The sequence below is a fragment of the Rhipicephalus sanguineus genome, chromosome 1 (genome assembly GCF_013339695.2).
Source record: "Rhipicephalus sanguineus isolate Rsan-2018 chromosome 1, BIME_Rsan_1.4, whole genome shotgun sequence".
NCBI classification, from domain to species: domain Eukaryota; kingdom Metazoa; phylum Arthropoda; class Arachnida; order Ixodida; family Ixodidae; genus Rhipicephalus; species Rhipicephalus sanguineus.
The window spans coordinates 190215039-190232624 of record NC_051176.1 but is presented as its reverse complement, the minus strand read 5'-3'; the positions used below and the strand labels follow the sequence as shown (position 1 = coordinate 190232624).

The following is a 17586-nucleotide window of genomic DNA, read 5'->3' as shown; positions in this document are numbered from 1 at the left end:
CACACTTGTATATAGACCAAAATATTGAGCAACTTTGTGCAGCACCATTTTGATCCGACCGTGTGAGAAAATTCTTGGAAGGGACTGTGCACTTGCTGTCGCTGCTCATACTACACTTAGTGGAACTACCGTACCACTTGTATAGAAGATTCTTCTGGTAACCCACTGACTTTGAATAAATGTGAATGTGAATAAATAAAGGTGAATGCAAGCAATGTTTTTTTCATTGTGGTGTGAGCGCTTTCTGGAGGCTGCGAAAATGCCGCAGGAGACAGCCTACTATGTTGCTAGTGACTGCAGGCAACAGCATGTTTGTGATTGTCACTTGCCAGCGATAGTTGGTTCTAAAAGTGCTGAAGTCGTCTTATTGTCTTTGAACGATGGTAGGTGTATTTTCTTCAAAGCCACGACATTTCAAGACGAAACTACCCCACAGAAACAACACAGTGGAAGTGCGCTGTAGCTTTGTCTGCTTCAGAGCAGTTGCAACGTTGCGCAGCTTAGCATTCTTCTATGATATGTACACATAGACATTTTTGGGCTTGAGGAACAGTAATAAAGAGAACAAATGGAAGAGGGGCCATCTTTTGTATGCTGTAGGTTCTTTTTTTGAAAGACAGATAACATATTTGCAGCGTGTACTTTTTCTATACCTTGTGCCATATTTTTACTCTGCTTGTTGTTCTCTTGGCATACCTCAATCAAGAGGAGTTTAATATAGTGATTTCCTGCTTCTTGTACTCTACATACAGTTGCAAGGAAAGCTGTAGTGCATATACATGTTTAGGTGAGACTTAGACACGAAGCAGATCCGAACAGCATGGTCTGGTGCAGTCTGTCCACACACTGCCAGTGCAGCAAAAGCAAAGGCACATGCGAGATAATGCACCCGAAGGAAAACAATACATACGTGCCATGCACGGAAGTGTAGCAGCAAAATTTCGCGTAATACAGGACAGAATCACAACATAACATACACGAGCCCACTTACTGAATTCGAAGTCCTTTTTGTATGGAGTTGCACACTCTGTGAGCTTCAGGTGCCACTCAAAACTTACGAAATGGGTTTCTCGCCGCACATGCAGAGGCTACGGTGGTCGCCGTGAATGTCACATGTTGCATCCATAAGCAGTTTTTGCTTGCTTTTGTTGTTTATACAACCAGTTACGGCTCACTGCTGCACAGATGAATGACCCGCATATATTCTTTAGTTCTTTGTGCGTGTATAGAGCATAAAATTCATCATACTGATGAGCCTCAAAGCAAAAACAGAGTGCCTAATTCAAGCAAGGCATGTCTCACTTGCGTCGTCTACATTTTGCACAGCCCCCCACTCACACCGGAGTAGCATTCATGTCAAAAACAAACAAAGTGCCCTGTCGAAGAGGCTAAATACTTTTGGTCTATAGATACTCACTCATATAAATATTCACGCTTACCTACACTCACTGGCACTTCACTCACTTATGTCCGTATTCACCTTCAGTTACCTGGACTGGCACTTGCATTTGTACTCGCGCCTTCTCGCACGAAGTATTCATCCACTCTCAAATGCCTATCACACTTGCAAATACTTCACATTCATACTCGTGTCTGCCCGCACCTGTAGAAACACATTCAAGTTCATGCTCATGTGTCTCTCACATGTCATGTGTCTACTCACAATCTTAGGTGCTCACTCAAGCTCATATTCATGTCTGCTGAAACTCAACAGCACTCATTCATGTTAATATTCATGCTACTCACACTCACAGGTGAGCGTGAGTAGGCTTCTGTATGACTTATTGTCATACAGAAGCCTACTCAACAAGCGTCTGTATGACTTATTGTCATACAGACGCTTGTACTCATCCGCACTCACTCACATATTCTATTCACGTCTGCTCGCACTCTGGGTACTCACTTATTTTTATAATAACGTCCACTCCCACTCACTGGCACTCGCTCACATTCATACTTGCGGCCACTTGCTCCCTCATCTATGTCCACTCTAACATTTATGCTCACATCCACTTCCACTCACGAGTACTCAGTCACATTCATACTTGTGTCTACTTATGCTCAACGGCTTTTAGGTACAGTGTGAAAAAAATGCAGGACGTGGATGAGTGAATGGGACATGGCACTTGCCCACCTAATTGTGCCCACTCACACATTCTCACTTACATTCATACTGAAGTCTACAAACCACTTACTGGTAATAATTTATATTCGTACATCCATACACACTTACTGGACACTCGCTCATACTCGTTCTACTCACTGCGCTTATCACTCACTTGCATTTAGTCACCCTTTTGCAATGGGTGAGACTGAGTACAAGAGGGTAAATGTAGGGGCATCTGCATTGGCCAACATTTGGTATTAGGTGACACCATAGGCCTGAGCACATAGGTGTTGGATCCCCTCCCCCCACTCTTAAGTGCACATGGCTTAGGCATGCCCAGAGAAAAGGCGATCCTGGGAGTTAGGACCTTAAAGGCAGAGGTAACACGCCTCTTTGGTCCTAACTTCACATAGATGGCAACCCCAGATTGACTCGCTTGGGGAAAATTGGTAATTGCCTTTCCTGTATATTTCTCTCTCCAATCTTTATCTTTCTGTCTTACTTTCAGCTTTTTCTGTCTCTGTTCATTTCTTTTTGTTGGTCCCGATGGTGGGCTGCTGGTATCCCTGCCAAAATCAAATAATTATTCATGGTTTTAACCTCATTTGCCTTACTATCCGGTCATCCTTTTTTTCACGGGGGTGCACTGAAGAAACTTTCCAATTTTTCATTCATTGCATGGAAACATTCCTATTGTTTTATGTTATTCATAGCCAAAACCCTGAAAAGTTAGTTCAAATGCTTTCTCCTTTCAACAAAGCTAAGGTTCCCACTGGCATACTAGGTAACCACTGCAGTTTTGCTAAAATGGCTACTAATGACTTACTTCAAATATCTGATCAACCTAAGCATGAAAAAATGTCCATTCTCATGGCATTTAGGGACAGTCAAATGACTGTAACAATACACCATTCAATAAATCTTCCAAAGGAGTTTTGCCGGCTGACAATTTCAAGAATGTGAGCAAATGTAACCTTTTCAAAGGCTTGAAGGTTCAGAACATGATGCATGTGCAAAGGGTGAAGGTCAAGTAGGACAACAATGAAGTTCCAACAAAACATCTTGTGCTCACCTTTGAAACAAGTATGCTCTCAGGATCCCTTAAAACACTGCACGCAAAGACTAGTAATAACTGCCTCTGGGCTGAATGGCAGTGTAACTGGATCCCAGTTTATGGTGCTTTTTAGGAGTTGCAACTACCATTGACATCCAAACGCCAGTTCGCTCCAGCTAAGACTCAAACCTGTTGAGACACACCTCTTTTATAAGAATTGAAAATTACCATCCACCCGTTTCTAGCACAAAGCTACAAGGAAGCTTCACCAATTGGCCATAAACAGCTGATAAGGTGTCCACATTCGCATGTGTGGTGAGTGCGCCTTTGTCACTAATAGCAATACTATAATGCCAAACGAATGGTTGTGTGTTTGCAACTGGTGACTGAACTACTTATCGGAATCTGGGAATCCGTTACTGGAACCATATGTATGACAAAAAGGAGCACAGACACTAAAACACGCATGTAAACAAGAAACCCAGTGGATGGGCTTCGCATTGTATTGGCTGTTGAACTCACTTTTAGGTAAAAGAAGTAAATGTTGTAGTAAAAAGGAACAGAAACAACTTTTGCAATAATCTACATACCTTAATATTGTTTATTATGAGAAAAATACTATACAAAGCTTTTTTAGCCATTTACAGATGCTTACAACTCATCACATGACTACATGGTTTAAGGGGGCACCTCACCAGGCCCCATTGAAAATTTTGGCTAATCGCTGAAAATTGTAAGGTGCCATCTGGGAGGTGTACTTTTTTGAATCTGTTCATTATTGCGCACGCTAGAAGAAATTGTATGGTCTTGTTACCATGTCTCAAGGAGGGAAGCTTCACTTCGGGAGCTGACACTCTTCGTCTTTGCTTTGGCTAGTGTCCGCAAGTCGTGCAGCTCTCCTGCAATCTCTCAAGTACTGGAGGAGAGAGAGCATGTCATATTGATGTGGCGAGACCCAGCTCTTTTTTTTCTCTCTCTCTTCCTGGTTTTGGTTCTCAGTGCATTTGCGGTAGTGGCATTGTGTGCTCCACATTGGATGAAGAACCGAAGTCACGGACCATGGCAAGCGACATTCCACAACCAGTCTTGCACGTACATGTGACTTTTAAACTGGCTGTGGAACTTTCATAGGGCGACAGTGACGTAGGCATATGTGCATATGACCTTTCACTCACCCTTGTAGCATGTCTTCTGCGAAACAAAGGGCACGTAGCCTTTACATTTCAACCATTTTTGCACCATGCAGGTGTTTCATAACTTGCAGAAACAATTGCTGCTTAGTGATCAACACACCTCACTTGTTTGTCTGCTTATCTGCAATGCCATACCTGGAAGGGGGCTCCTTAACTCAAACACGGGAATTGTTGTGTAACTGCAGTTTAAGTGTTAACTGTCATTCAACTTGTGTCTGTGTAGCACATATATCCTGAATCTGTGTAGATGTTTCACATGCCAAAGATTTGGTCATGGTTCACAAAACTTCCAAGGCACTTGTGCAAACTTGTGCCAATTGTGGTGAGCACAAACATGTCTCTGACAAGTGTAGAGGTACACTCCACTGCCTGAACTGCGATGATGGACATGCAGCATGCTCTTGATCCTGTCCTACATGGAAAAAAGAAAAAGATGTCATCACTGTGTTGGGTGGCCAAGCAAGTATGCCAAAGTATCGGCATGCTGGCAGTGTAGCTCCAAAGAGACTACATACTGATACCAATGGCTTCCAGCGGGAGACTGCCTCACTGCAGCCCTGAGACTCGCTTTATTAGAGCGCCAAGGAAGGCACCCCGCTCTCACCTCTGTTCAGCTTAGCACAGTACCGTCGCCATCAAAGTGAAAGAAAACGTCTCTTTCCATAAAGTGCAAAGTGTGTGTCCATTGTTCAAGTAACAGGGTTGATGCAGTTGATGCTGTTGATTCAGTTGATGATCAAGTTGATGCAGCACATGAGGGGCCAGTACCACTGCAAGATCTCATATCTGCCACTCCACAAAGCATGTGGTTATGACTGTACCACCCTTGGCAATAGCAGCAAGATTTACACTTGGCTGTCACTTAATGAGAGCCCGTAGACCTTTGACTTGGTGGCTTCCAAAGCCCCACCTTCTCGGGCGGTGTATACTACATAACTGAACATTCGCGATAGAGGAGGTATGGCGTCTCCAACGAGGCAATGGACACAACTTCAAGTCCATTGGTGCCTCAGGTGGAGCTGCAAGGAACTCGCCAGATAAAGAAAAGCCTGCATTACTACAAATTATTACAGCAAAGGAGCTCCCCTTACTGCTTGTGAGGAAACTTGGTGATAAAATGGGTGTCCCTCTGCTCCAAAGTCTCATTATGGCTCTAGCAAAGGTATTGCCATCGTGGCAATAGCAGCTCATTAAATGTGACCCAGCATTTGTGAAAATCACTTGGAATGCTTCAGAGGCACACATCTGTGTGCACTTCAAAGAACTTCAGGTGAAATTTTATTCTGTATGAATTTTATACCGCCACATCAAAATCGCATGCTCATGTATCTTATGCATCCATTAGTCTATCCTTTTCAGAATCCAACATTCTGCACCTCCTAACAAGTTTCTTTACAGCTGTAACTTGTGCGCCATTGTCGGTGGTCAGACACATTAAGCAATCAAAGTTGGGTAAGACAGGTACCGTTAAAGGCTCCTTAAAGGGTCTGATAATTGCTTTTTAAGGACTCAGCATATTACATATCAATGAAAAGTCGACCCTTGGAAGTGTTCATATCTGTAGTGATTAATTTTAAAAGCATGTAGATAATTCATAATCGGAATGCTTGAATTTGAGTAATCTCTAAAGAAGCAGGAACCCTAAGAGCAGTAACACTGATAGGCTGCCTTGAAGTCTGTGTTTGTGCTGAAGTCGTTCGTGTAGTTGGCTTTGGTGTGATGGTCAGTGATTCTAATGGCTGCACCAATGCCCAGTGCACTCGCATAAGAGACAAAGCTGAAAGCCATGACAAGTATAGAGTGGTGGCATGACTGATAGCATTTGCTGCATAGTATGGTGCCCAAAAGAGCACTCTCACCAGGCTCCTTCAAGAACTGAACAAACTGCAGAATACCTCCACCAGTCTTGCTGTGCAAAACTAGCGATTGTGTTCGGCAAATCACGAGAATCATAAAACGGTACTCAGTAATGTGGCTGAGGAGTGCCGAAATGAGAATCGCAGTGCTTGTTTTAGTGCTAGTATCAGGCTTGTAGGAGTCAGTGGCCAGCTGATTTCCTTTCTTTTTTGTCATTTATCCCTCCTGTGCAATGTGTTTCTACTATAAAATCTGTTTCTTCTATGAAATGAAGTAGTTGCCTCTTTAAAGGAAGCAGTTTGCCCTTCAGCTTTGTCAGTAAATTCAACTCCTGATTAATGCGATGCATGTTTCTGGTTCCTTGATGTTCTGTTTGAAGAGAGTGCTGTACGGCAACTTCATTGAAACGACTTGTAGATTATACAGCTCATTTTTTAAGCACTTAAAGAGCTTTAATGGTAGTGCACAGTTTTTGTAACCAAATTGCCACATCTCTTGCTTGAAAGGGAGGAAAATAGTTGTATCCCTTGTGTTTATGACCGGCTTTGCCTTGTGCCTGCAGTCAAAAGAGGCTGAAGAAGCACAGCAAGAGCTGGCCAGGGTCCGCCAGGACCTGTCGATGGCTCAGCTGTATGCCCAGCAGCTTGGGGGAGGCCAAGCATCTGAGGAGGCATTGACTCGCATGGAGCAGCTGCACCAGGAGAAGCTACATTTTGAGCGCCGTGCTGCTGAGGTATGTTAAGCACATCACATGCTTTGATTCTTTGATTTGGAATAAGGGCACGAGTACTGCCATTTGTTTAATTGGGCTAAAAAAGTCATCAGTTGAGTGTAATGATGCAACTTATGAAAGTTTTTGAAGACTGATCCTCAAGTACGAAAGGAAAGAAATTTGGCAGATGTTACATTCTTGTAACACAAGGTGTGGGTGCACGGTGCCTTTCATAGCTGGTGTCCCCTCTGCTGATGCCGCCACTTCTGAAGAGAGATGCCGCTCCTTTGCCTGTGTGACGAATCTATGCAGATTGCGCTTTGCCCACTTTTCTGTGCAACAGCATGCTGGTGGAGGAGAAACTGACTGCACATGTACGCTTTTTGCTCTCCTTTGCAGCTGTTTCGCTTGCATGCCTCTCATCTATCTGTGTGATGCACCCATGCAGAATGTACGCGCCTGCCTTTCTGTGCAGTGGTATGCCAGGGGAGGAGGAAATGACTGCACACATGCACGGTTTGCTCTCCTCTACAGCTGTTTTGCTGCTGTGGGTTTTCTGGGCGCCTCTTGCGCAGTCTCGCAAAAGCAGATGCACAAGTCTCTTGGAAGTGCCAACATAGCCACTTAAGGCATTTGCCTTAAAAATAACACAACAATCGCACAGATCCAGAAAAGAAACCATGAATATGCTAGTACATTTATGATTTGGCATAAACTGGCAAAAAGATGGCATGGTTAATGCATTTTGGATGTAATTGTCATAATTTCTCTTTAATAATTTTGTTGCTTCCACCTCCTTCCACTAAAAAATACCATCTGACGTAGAGCAGTGCATGGGCCCGCTTTATGAAGTGCAAGCCCGGTCTGGGCTCGTGATACCGAGCCCGAGCTTGTGTTATTAAGCCCGGCTTGGACCTGGCTTGGGCTTGGCCTGGGCCCGGCCTGAGCCTAGCCCGGGCGTTCACTACTAAGCTTAGCCAAGGTCCACGTGTGCACAGAAAAGAGCCAGGCATGCTGGAAGAAACTTTTATGATGATTTTTATTATTGGTGTCATGCCCTCTTTGGCTGGCGATCAAGTGAAAATTCGGTGTGTTCATGTGTTGAAACGTTTTACCCACAGTGGTATAATAGCATTCAAGCAGCTGTGCTCCTAAGCTCTGTGGTATGGGTTCAATTCCTGGCAACGGTGGCTGCATTTTAGTGAGGGCAGAGTGGAGGTGCTCCTGTGTACTTTGATTTAGGTGCACAATAAAGCACTCCAGGTGGTAGAAAGTAACCCGGCCCCCACTATGGTGTGCCTCATAATGATGTCATTATGGCACCTAATACCCTACAGTATAAATGAACTGTTGCTTATGCGGTACATGAAAAGTCGTTACAGTATTACAATAGAAGTATAGTGACAAAACATGGCAAAAAAAGATTTTGAAACAAAGTGTACATCTAAGATGAAAAATCTGATGGACACTTACCCAGCACATCCTATTCAATGCTTTTGTCTGCACTTTACATTGGAAACATTAATGATTACATAGAATTTTAAAAGAGGCTGTTGTCGCAGGCCCATGCAACGCTCTAATTTGACGTTCATTATAAGCATACATTTGTCATTCATTGATATCGGCAAGAAATATTTTATGTGACACAAGAAAGAGGTTGTGGGCATAGGCAGGCACAGTCATCTAAACACTAGATGTATTCCACATGTTCCCAACTTCCATCCACCATCCATCCGTACATCATCCCATGATTCCCCTGCTCCCTAGAATGCATGAGCAACAAACAACATGATGGGAGCAAGGAGTCTTTTTTAAAAGGGTACTGACACAAACTTTCGATGCTGTCCTTACTCCGCCATGCGAATCTCCTGTATACAGTGTAGGGGTGCTCGCACCCCCTGTAAGTGTTTTTGCCTCATGGCGCCCATGCGTCCTACGAGCCGGCTTCACTGCAGGACAAGATGTCAGCATAGTTAGCATAGTCGCCACTGTGCGGGAGATGGCATTGTGTTTACGTGGTGGCGCCACAAGGTGACTGTGGAGCTGTTTCTCTTTGGGGCATTGCTTTGCTCTTCGACAGTTGTTGCTCGTAGGGAGGTCCGTGGGGCGATTCTGCAACTCGTCCCTGCGGACTCCCATGGTGAGTCGAGCATTGGTGATGCCGCATCATTTGCAATGCATTGTGTGTGTGCTATGTTGGCAGGCTAGTGTGTTTCTGTTGGGTTATTTTAGTTGTTTGTATGATTAAGCTGGCAGGCTCGCTGTTGTGTAAAAGGTGCCAGTAAATGCCCATGTGTTCATCGCACTACGGTGTCTACGGTGTCCATTTGTTCTTCGAGCATGAGAGGGATCCCACAACAGATACAGCTCCGTGTAAGTGTGAAGCTCAGGAAATGCTGGTTTATTTATTTATTTATTTAATTGAGCATACTGTTAACCCACATTTGTGGGTCATTACAGGGAGGGAGTACATAAAAGTAATAATTGGTATATAAAAACACTCAAGTAATGTCAACGTTCAACAGTAACAAAAAAAATCAACATTGGCATGACAAAAAGAAAGAGAAAGCAAAACATCAACACACCATCCAACGATTTTTAGGTAACATATAGTTGTCAAGCAAATGTTCAAAAGCCCTTGCATCCATGCACTCAGCAATATGTGCAGGTAGCGCATTCCAGTTTTCGATAACGTTGGGGAAAAACGAATACCGAAAGATGTTTGTGCGGGTGACATATGTTCTAATGGCTGCACTATGGTTTATTCTTCTGCTAATTCTACCAGGTTCCCGTATGTACATACCTTTATCAATATTTATTTGACCCTGGAGAATCTGAAATAATAATTTTATTCTGTTCCTCTTTCGCCTAATCTCAAGCAGTTCCAATTTACATGAGTTTAGCATCTCGGTAACTGAGTCTGTTTTTTTGTATCTTGAACATATGAACCTGGCTGCAAGTCTTTGGATTCTTTCCAGCTCATTTATGAGGCCTTTTTGGTGGGGACTCCAAACTACGGCAGCATACTCCAAAACAGGCCGAATAAAAGTTTTATATGCCATCAGTTTGATGTCTTTGGTTGCGTTTCGTAGTTTTACTCGAAGAAAACACAGCTTTTTGTACGAGGAAGAACACACATTTTCAGCGTTGCTGCGCCAGTTTAGGTCATTTGATATCACAACGTCTAGATATCGAAAACTAGAAACATTTGTCAAAATTGCACTTCCCATACGATACTGGAAATCAAGAACGTTTTTCTTTCAGGTAATATGCGCAAGATATTGCGATAATATGCGTAAGATATTTTATTTTGGTATTAAAGTCAATTTTCACATGGCGCACCAACCGACTTCGACACTAACCTGACGTCAAGATACAGTGTCAATTCTGGTGACTTCATGCGTTGATATGGCGAGTTGTGATGATGTCAGGTACTAAAACGTACAAAATGGGCCTCTTGTGCGTCATCAGCGGAGCCATGAAGCGGAGCGGCCAGGGAAATGTTATGATATCTTGCACAACCACGTGAAAAGAATCTCATACTGTGTTATGATGTCATGGTACAGTAGGAACCAAACTAGCTTTTAAAAACATGTAATTTTCATGATTTTTCAGGATGCACTCACATTTACCAGTACATTTTGTGGGCCATTGATGGATTGGCCTTTCATTTGATGCAAGAAAAACAACTGAAAATTTCCATGTCAGTACCCCTTTAATATGAGTACTCTAAAGAAGCATGCAAGGGAATGTATGAAAAAAATGCCTTATGCTATCATTGTGCAAATATGGTTTTTTGGAATACGAATTGAATACTGAATAATTAAGACAGATGCTTCTTTCACCAGCAGTTTCATTTTACCATATAATTATGCCGAAAACAATACACTAGTAAACTATTAACATAAAATCTGTGATTGGACGAACCGTCATCATACTGGTGGCACTTTATGAAACATGATATCTGCTTCCACATACAGCGGATCAACCCTAGCTAGTTGTATTCAGCACATTGTCTACTAAGCTCACTCTGGCAGTGCCAAAACATTTGCTGTACTGTATGCATGTATTTGCTCGTGCATAGTGAAGATTCTTTGTCCCCGCACTGCTCTTGACTGTGCAAGGGTATGGCGATTATCTTGTTCGGCCAATGCTGCGACGGCAAGCTGCTTTGGTTTCTGCACAGCAGTGCACAGTTTAAGCGGTCCCGCACAACGTAGTGGCAGCAAATGGTGGTGCAATGCAGCATATAGGCTGTCGCCTATTAAATATGTGCAGTATGCTTTCACCAGCACCAACAGCGCCTCTAAGCCACATGCACTTTAGAGCAGATATAGTTGCTTGAAAATGCTTATCAGGGCTGTCGGTGATAAGTTCTACCGGCAAGCGTGTTGGTGGCTGTCATCATGCTTACATATAAAATTTCCTGTGTTTATCTGTGGGTATCGCTGCACTCTTGCTGAGTTGTATTGATTGTTCAGTTGGTCTCTGCACTTGCTGAAAAGGTCCTAGACATGAAGTTTTTTTTCTGTAAGACATTCATTTTGAATATGCAATCTTTTCAAATATTCAAGTCATTCATATATTCAAAATTTTTTTTAATATGAGGTTTTGAATTGAATACGAATACATAATACAAATGTAATATTTGACTGATATTCCAAACTTCTCAGTCTTTGCACAACTCTACGGTACGACAAATACTCGGTGTATTGTGTAAAGCCAGTGCGCAATTTAGAGATAACAAATAGTCTAGCGACATGTACAACATTGTTGAGGTGGGCAAGCATGACTGTAGTGCTATGAACTACAACTGCAAGCACTGTTATGCATGAATACTGGTGTAATTTCCACTCTTGTCACAACGGTATAATGGTTCGGCACATAAAAAACTTGGAACTGCGGTAGCTCTTGATTGCTGTAAGGGCCAAAAAATACATATGGAAAATTATTTTTGGAATATTGCTCTTGCATGACATGTACCGGGGGCATGGACATCTGTTCATTTATGATGTTTGGACATCTAGGTTTTCTGAAATAATCTCTCTATATCAGGGGTTCCTGAAGAGATGTTTGTGTTGCTCTGGTACATCACGGAATTGCCCCTGTCACTTTGGCTGTTGTGTGTGGTGTCACCACAGCTGTCTTCTTAATAGATGCATTCCTGATAACTGACACTAAAGATGTCTTTCCCAATGTTCATTTCTTGAATAATTTTTTGTTTGTGGAGGTAGCCTTTGGTTAAATTGGCTTGTTTGCTCTCATGTCTGTGTGTGCCACCCTTGAGGTTTTCACGTTGCTGCTGTTTGTGGCTGCTCATGTCAAAGATATTCTTGTAGAATCCAACCTTCTTGTAATTGCTGCCCTTTAACTTTCTGTTTTGGCTTGTCTGATATCGAGGTCCTGGCAGGCCAGAGAACTTTCCAGAGGCTGCTGTAATGCTATTCATATTTTATGACTATCATTATACAACACTGTAAAACATTTGTAACTGCTGGCACTCCTTCATGATGCTTCAATGACACTTTGCTGTCGAGGTCAAATGCCCTAAAGAGAGCTTAGATGTAAAGCACTATGATGTGCATATGTGAACACTTTAGTTGTTGCTCGTGAACGCAAAGGGACTCCATTAAGAAATGAACATATGTTCGTGTTGGTTTTATTGTGATGTCTTGCTTTAAAGAATGTGTGCTTCATGTTATCGCACATACTGATTGCTGCCCCTTTTTTTTAATTGGTATAGATGGCACTGAAGACCGAGTCAGGCCACAGGTTGTTGGGCATTGCACATAGTAACAGTGGATGCAGCCCTGCCACTTGCTTCTGGTTATAGATCTATATTATTATTATTATTATTATTATTATTATTATTATTATTATTATTATTATTATTATTATTATTATTATTATTTACCCCTCAAGGCCAAGGGCATTACAGAGGGGGGTGGGAACAAAATACATGCATACACACATAAGGCAAAACAAATACAGTGAGTAATAATAACAGTAAGGATAAAGCAGGCTTTTATCTCACGTAGACCACCACGCGTGCCGAATTGATAGGTTCGCCTATTGCTTGGGCATGCGCAGATAAGTTTTCGTGCCTTCTTTCTTTTCCGCCGTTGTGCGCCTCTTCAGTTGTTAGTCGGCATTTGTGGTGTCTTGACTTCTCTCTTGTGTCCGTGTGTGCTTGCCCTGTCTCTTTAACATGAATGCTTACCAACTAGCTCAGCTCTCTGTTATTTTAAGCTTTTATTTAAATAGCGTTGGTTAGTGCTTCGCGAAAACGTTGGTTGTCAGTTATTGGTGCGATGAGACATATACTGCGGTGGAAGGGTGTATGTATCATGAAGATTGGAATGATAGTACGTCTTGTGAAACAAGTTCTAGCGGGCAAGTTTTCGATGTGTACCTAAAGATGGAATGGAATGGAAAAGATGGCTTTCATGGCTGATATGTTAGAAGTGGGGTTGTGGTTGGAGGAAATGAAACGAGTTGAGCTATTCTGAACAAATTCTAAGGCAGTGATCAATTTTGCACGCATGGGGTCTTACACAGAAGCAGCGTATTCAAGTGTATAGTGTTTGAATTTCGAGTTATCATTCACAAATGAAGTGAATGTGTTTAGCATAGTCTGTGGAAGGACCTTCATAGAAGATTTATGCAACTTGAAACTATGCAGTGGGTTGTGCAAGTGAGATAACGGGTGGAATTTGTCAGTTGCTTTAATGCCAACATGATTAATTTGGCATGTTAAAGACATACAAGGAGGTAACCGATGTGTATAAAAAAATGTGTGTCAGATAAAAGAGGAAGGTCTCGCCGATGACATGTATATTTAATTTAGCGACCATCTCTCATTCCAACCATTATGCAGTGGTTGCAGTGCGCTCAAAAAGGTGGGACCAGTCTTCTGTGTGCCCATCATCCTCTTATCTTGTGTACTTGGGAATGTATGTCCAGCGATATAGGTGGGGTCGTGATGTTGCTCACTGTACGTTGTGGATGTCTGCTTTTGTGGTTGACATACATTTATGGCATGGTTTTGATAATTCCATCAGTGATATGAGGCAGTCTAGACAGCTGTAAGGTCTTCATCTTGTCTGCTTGTGCGATGCATGCAGGAGGATGTGTGCATAGGCAGACATATAGTTGCGCAGACACTGCCTTTATTCTTCATCTTCCTCTCCTTTTATATATACGCCATCTGTCCATATAGCGTCACATTTACTTTATTAGGTCTGATTAGTTTCTTGTGCCCGTATTTGTTATGTTAAGCTTTGTCCCATCCTCGATGCCCTTGATAATGTCAGTCATAAGTTTTGAGAGGTTTAATTGTACTTGTTGACTCATATTTCATGTCCCACAAAGAGTTTTTTCTAATCTGATGCAGAATTTAGTTAATTCACTACTTGGAATTTATTCCCATTGTGCCACTCACTTGATGTGCAACTGTGTGTGCCAGCAAGCTGAACAGTGCATTAGTAAACACAGCTGTGCCACCTGGTGAGTTTACATGAAAACCCTTTCAAGGTTATGTCTGCTCTGTGCCCATAGGAAGTGACTGAATAACACTGATATCTTGAGTTTGAATGCCATAAAAGAGGAATGAAAAGATCAGACCTTGAACTTACTGACAAAGGATATACTTCCATTACCTTATTGAGCATGTCAGATGGTGCTTTTTTTTTTTCGTCTGCAAAATGATAGTCCTTGACAAGCTTATGAATTATTAGTCCTTATATTGCATTGTTAGCATTATGTCTTGATTTTGTTTTAATTTTTCAGTACAAAGATGCTATCGAGCAGATTACAGCTGAAAAGCAGCAAATGGCGTCCCATTACCAGGCTTATGTGGATAACGTTTCACAGCAACTTGAAGTGCACAAAACTAAGGTGAGAAATGAGCTTGCAAACAGCTGCGTTTTTTTTTACTGCTTTAAGAAGATGGAATGAAAACAAAATGAAATCTACTTCGTTAGATCAAAACTCCTCAGTTGATTAGCTCAAGTCTGTGCTAAGTCTAAAGCATGTGCAGAACTCAAAGGGAACAGTACAAATTCTATGAAGCTTATGTGATTTGTATCAGTGGCTTTGATTGTGATAGGGGGAAAAAGGCAAATTGTTATTGTAAGATTCTTTATGATATTAATGCTTACAACTATACTAATTTATGTTGTATGCTTGTACGTATGCATACTAACTTAATTCATTACAGAATAAAGTTTTTGGTGTGATAATTAATTTCGAGGTCTAGCACCTTAATTGGCATACAGCTCTCTTCAGGTACTGTCCACTGCAGGGCAAGGGCCTCTCCTTACAATCTCCAAATACCCCTAACAATCTCCAAATACATGAACTGATTCCATCTTATGCCTGTAGATTTCCTAATTTCATCACACCACCCAATTCTCTGCCATCCTTAACTGGCCATCCCTTCCATTTGCATACATTCTGTCACACTAATAGACAATTGGTTATCTGTTATTGCGTGTGTTGTTAATTCATGACCTGTGTTGATACAGATTTAGAGACCAATACCTTGGAAATTACAGACTGATTGTAGCGAAGCTACTTATGATTAGCCTGTGAAATTTTCATTTGTGTATCAAGAGGCCTAACAGATTTAACTCTGCTGTAGAATGTTTTTACAAGCCTCTTATTTCATCCCAGTTATACCCTCCCTCTCTCCGCAACGACAAAAAAAGGCCTAGACTGACACAAAAAGCAAATGAAAGTGGTGCTTGCCTTTAACTAGCCTGCCACTGATATCAGGGAGCTTTTTATGGTCATTTAATGATGTTTGACACGGTCGCTCGTTAGCAGCTTAGAAAAAATTTTGAACATGCATGCACTCATTGATAAGGCAGGGAACATCAACAAAAACCAATGTGTGGATGACTTTGAGAAAGCATTCCAGTGCAACTTTCACAGGTAGCTAACAAAGGTGCCTCCTATTTGTTATGACCAATATACGCTATCACATCTCACTTGTAAGCAATGAAATGGTTGTACAAATATATTTTTTGGGAAGATCAAGGGGAGCAGAGGCCCCTATTTTTTAAACTTTACAATTTAATGAAGTAAATAGGCATTTTGGCTTCATTATTTGTTTACTTAAAACGTGTCTGCTGTTTTAAGAGAACATTTGACCTAATTGTGCACGAAAATGAGAAAATGTTAGTGTATTGCAGCCATACGCTGTACACCCATTGACCATTAAATATTCTTGTCATTGACCGTGTTTTTTTCCACTTCATCATCAGTGCCTGGAATGCCATTTTATGCTTTTATGCTTCATTAGTATCTAAAAGAGTATGGTTTTTCTGTTGATGCATTTAATTTCCACATTAAAAAAATCATATGTCTAACAGTAGGTCTGCACTGTGCTACTCTTCTATTATTTGAATTTGTGAGCAAAATTTACATAATTGCAAAAGAAAGCAAGAAAAAAAATGCTGGTATGGCAAGAAACATACTTTTAGATTTGAAGCTTGTTAGCAGAATTTGAAGCTTGTTAGCAGAATATCATGAGGTTAATATAAAATTTGAATGGCCTATAAGTGAGGAAACCTAACAATCACTGAAAAATTCATGTGATATGCTGTCTTGTGGTGTGAGAGAAAACTGCTGACTTATGCTAACAGTGATGCTAATGCCAGCACTATGCTCTTTCTAGTGAAACATAAAAAAGGCATTTTAGAATTGTGTCTACTCATTATACCATAAGGGCTATAGGCATGTTAATCATAACTTTTCTAGTGCAAACAAGACAAAGCATGAAAGGAGACTGGGCAAAGCGCTTGTGTCATTTTGTTTGTGCTAAAAAAGTTATGAACACTCACCAAATAGCCCATCATTAGATTATGCTGAGGACATGTTAACTTGCCTTCATGTGTTTGATAACTGTGTTAGGCCTCTTGTATACTAACTTTGGGTGGACATTTATTCTTGTTTCATTTTTCAAGTTGGCACAAATATCTGAAGAAAAGGAAAATCTTGAAAAGAAGCTGCAGGAATTGTTAAGTCAACACACACAACCCACTTCTCAAGGTAGGATGACTTTTAGTGATATCCTTGCAATACTGTGATCCTGCTTATGCAGGAGATAGTTTGGGCTTTTGTTAAATTAAATAATGAATAGAGCCTGCTGACGGGGGACATGGGCTGTAGAGGCCAAGAAAACCATTAAAGAAAAATATTTATTGCATTATTGAAATCTACTGTCATATTTTCACATGCAAGACCTAGTTAAATTCTTATAAAATCAGTATTTTACCCGCAGTGTAGTTTTATGCAACATGTTCAAGCTGACTGAAAAGATTTTTGGTCGTTTGTTTGTTAGAGCGATATCTCATGATCAAGAGTAAGTGGTATAATTATTTGTTTAACATAAATCCCAGTCTATATATCAGGTAGAGCAGTGTGTGGAATTTTAATTTTTTATATATTTATTTGAAAAAATTGATATTGCTTTTTTTTTTTCAGTAGCCATGGTACAAGTATTGAACGTTGCTGATTTGCAGAAAGACTATTAAAGAACTGCTTGCAGCCTTGCACTTACTGAACATTCTAATATCTAGCTATCCGATAATGTTTGCTTTCTAATAAGCACGTTTTTTTCTTATGGTCTTGAGAAACAATGGAGTGGCAGGTTGTTTGC

The 17586-nt window shown here is 41.3% G+C and overlaps 1 protein-coding gene across 5 annotated transcripts in view; it reads left to right on the top strand.

Moving 5' to 3' along the window:
• LOC119404214 (golgin subfamily A member 2) overlaps nt 1-17586 on the top strand; it is a 113759-nt gene that overhangs the window by 28682 nt on the left and 67491 nt on the right. For all 5 annotated transcript variants that reach the window (XM_037670789.2, XM_049418307.1, XM_037670782.2 and 2 more), the window contains 3 exons: nt 6774-6944; nt 14712-14819; nt 16892-16976. In XM_037670789.2, coding sequence (XP_037526717.1) covers nt 6774-6944; nt 14712-14819; nt 16892-16976 — 364 coding nt within the window. The remainder of the gene's footprint in view (nt 1-6773; nt 6945-14711; nt 14820-16891; nt 16977-17586) is intronic.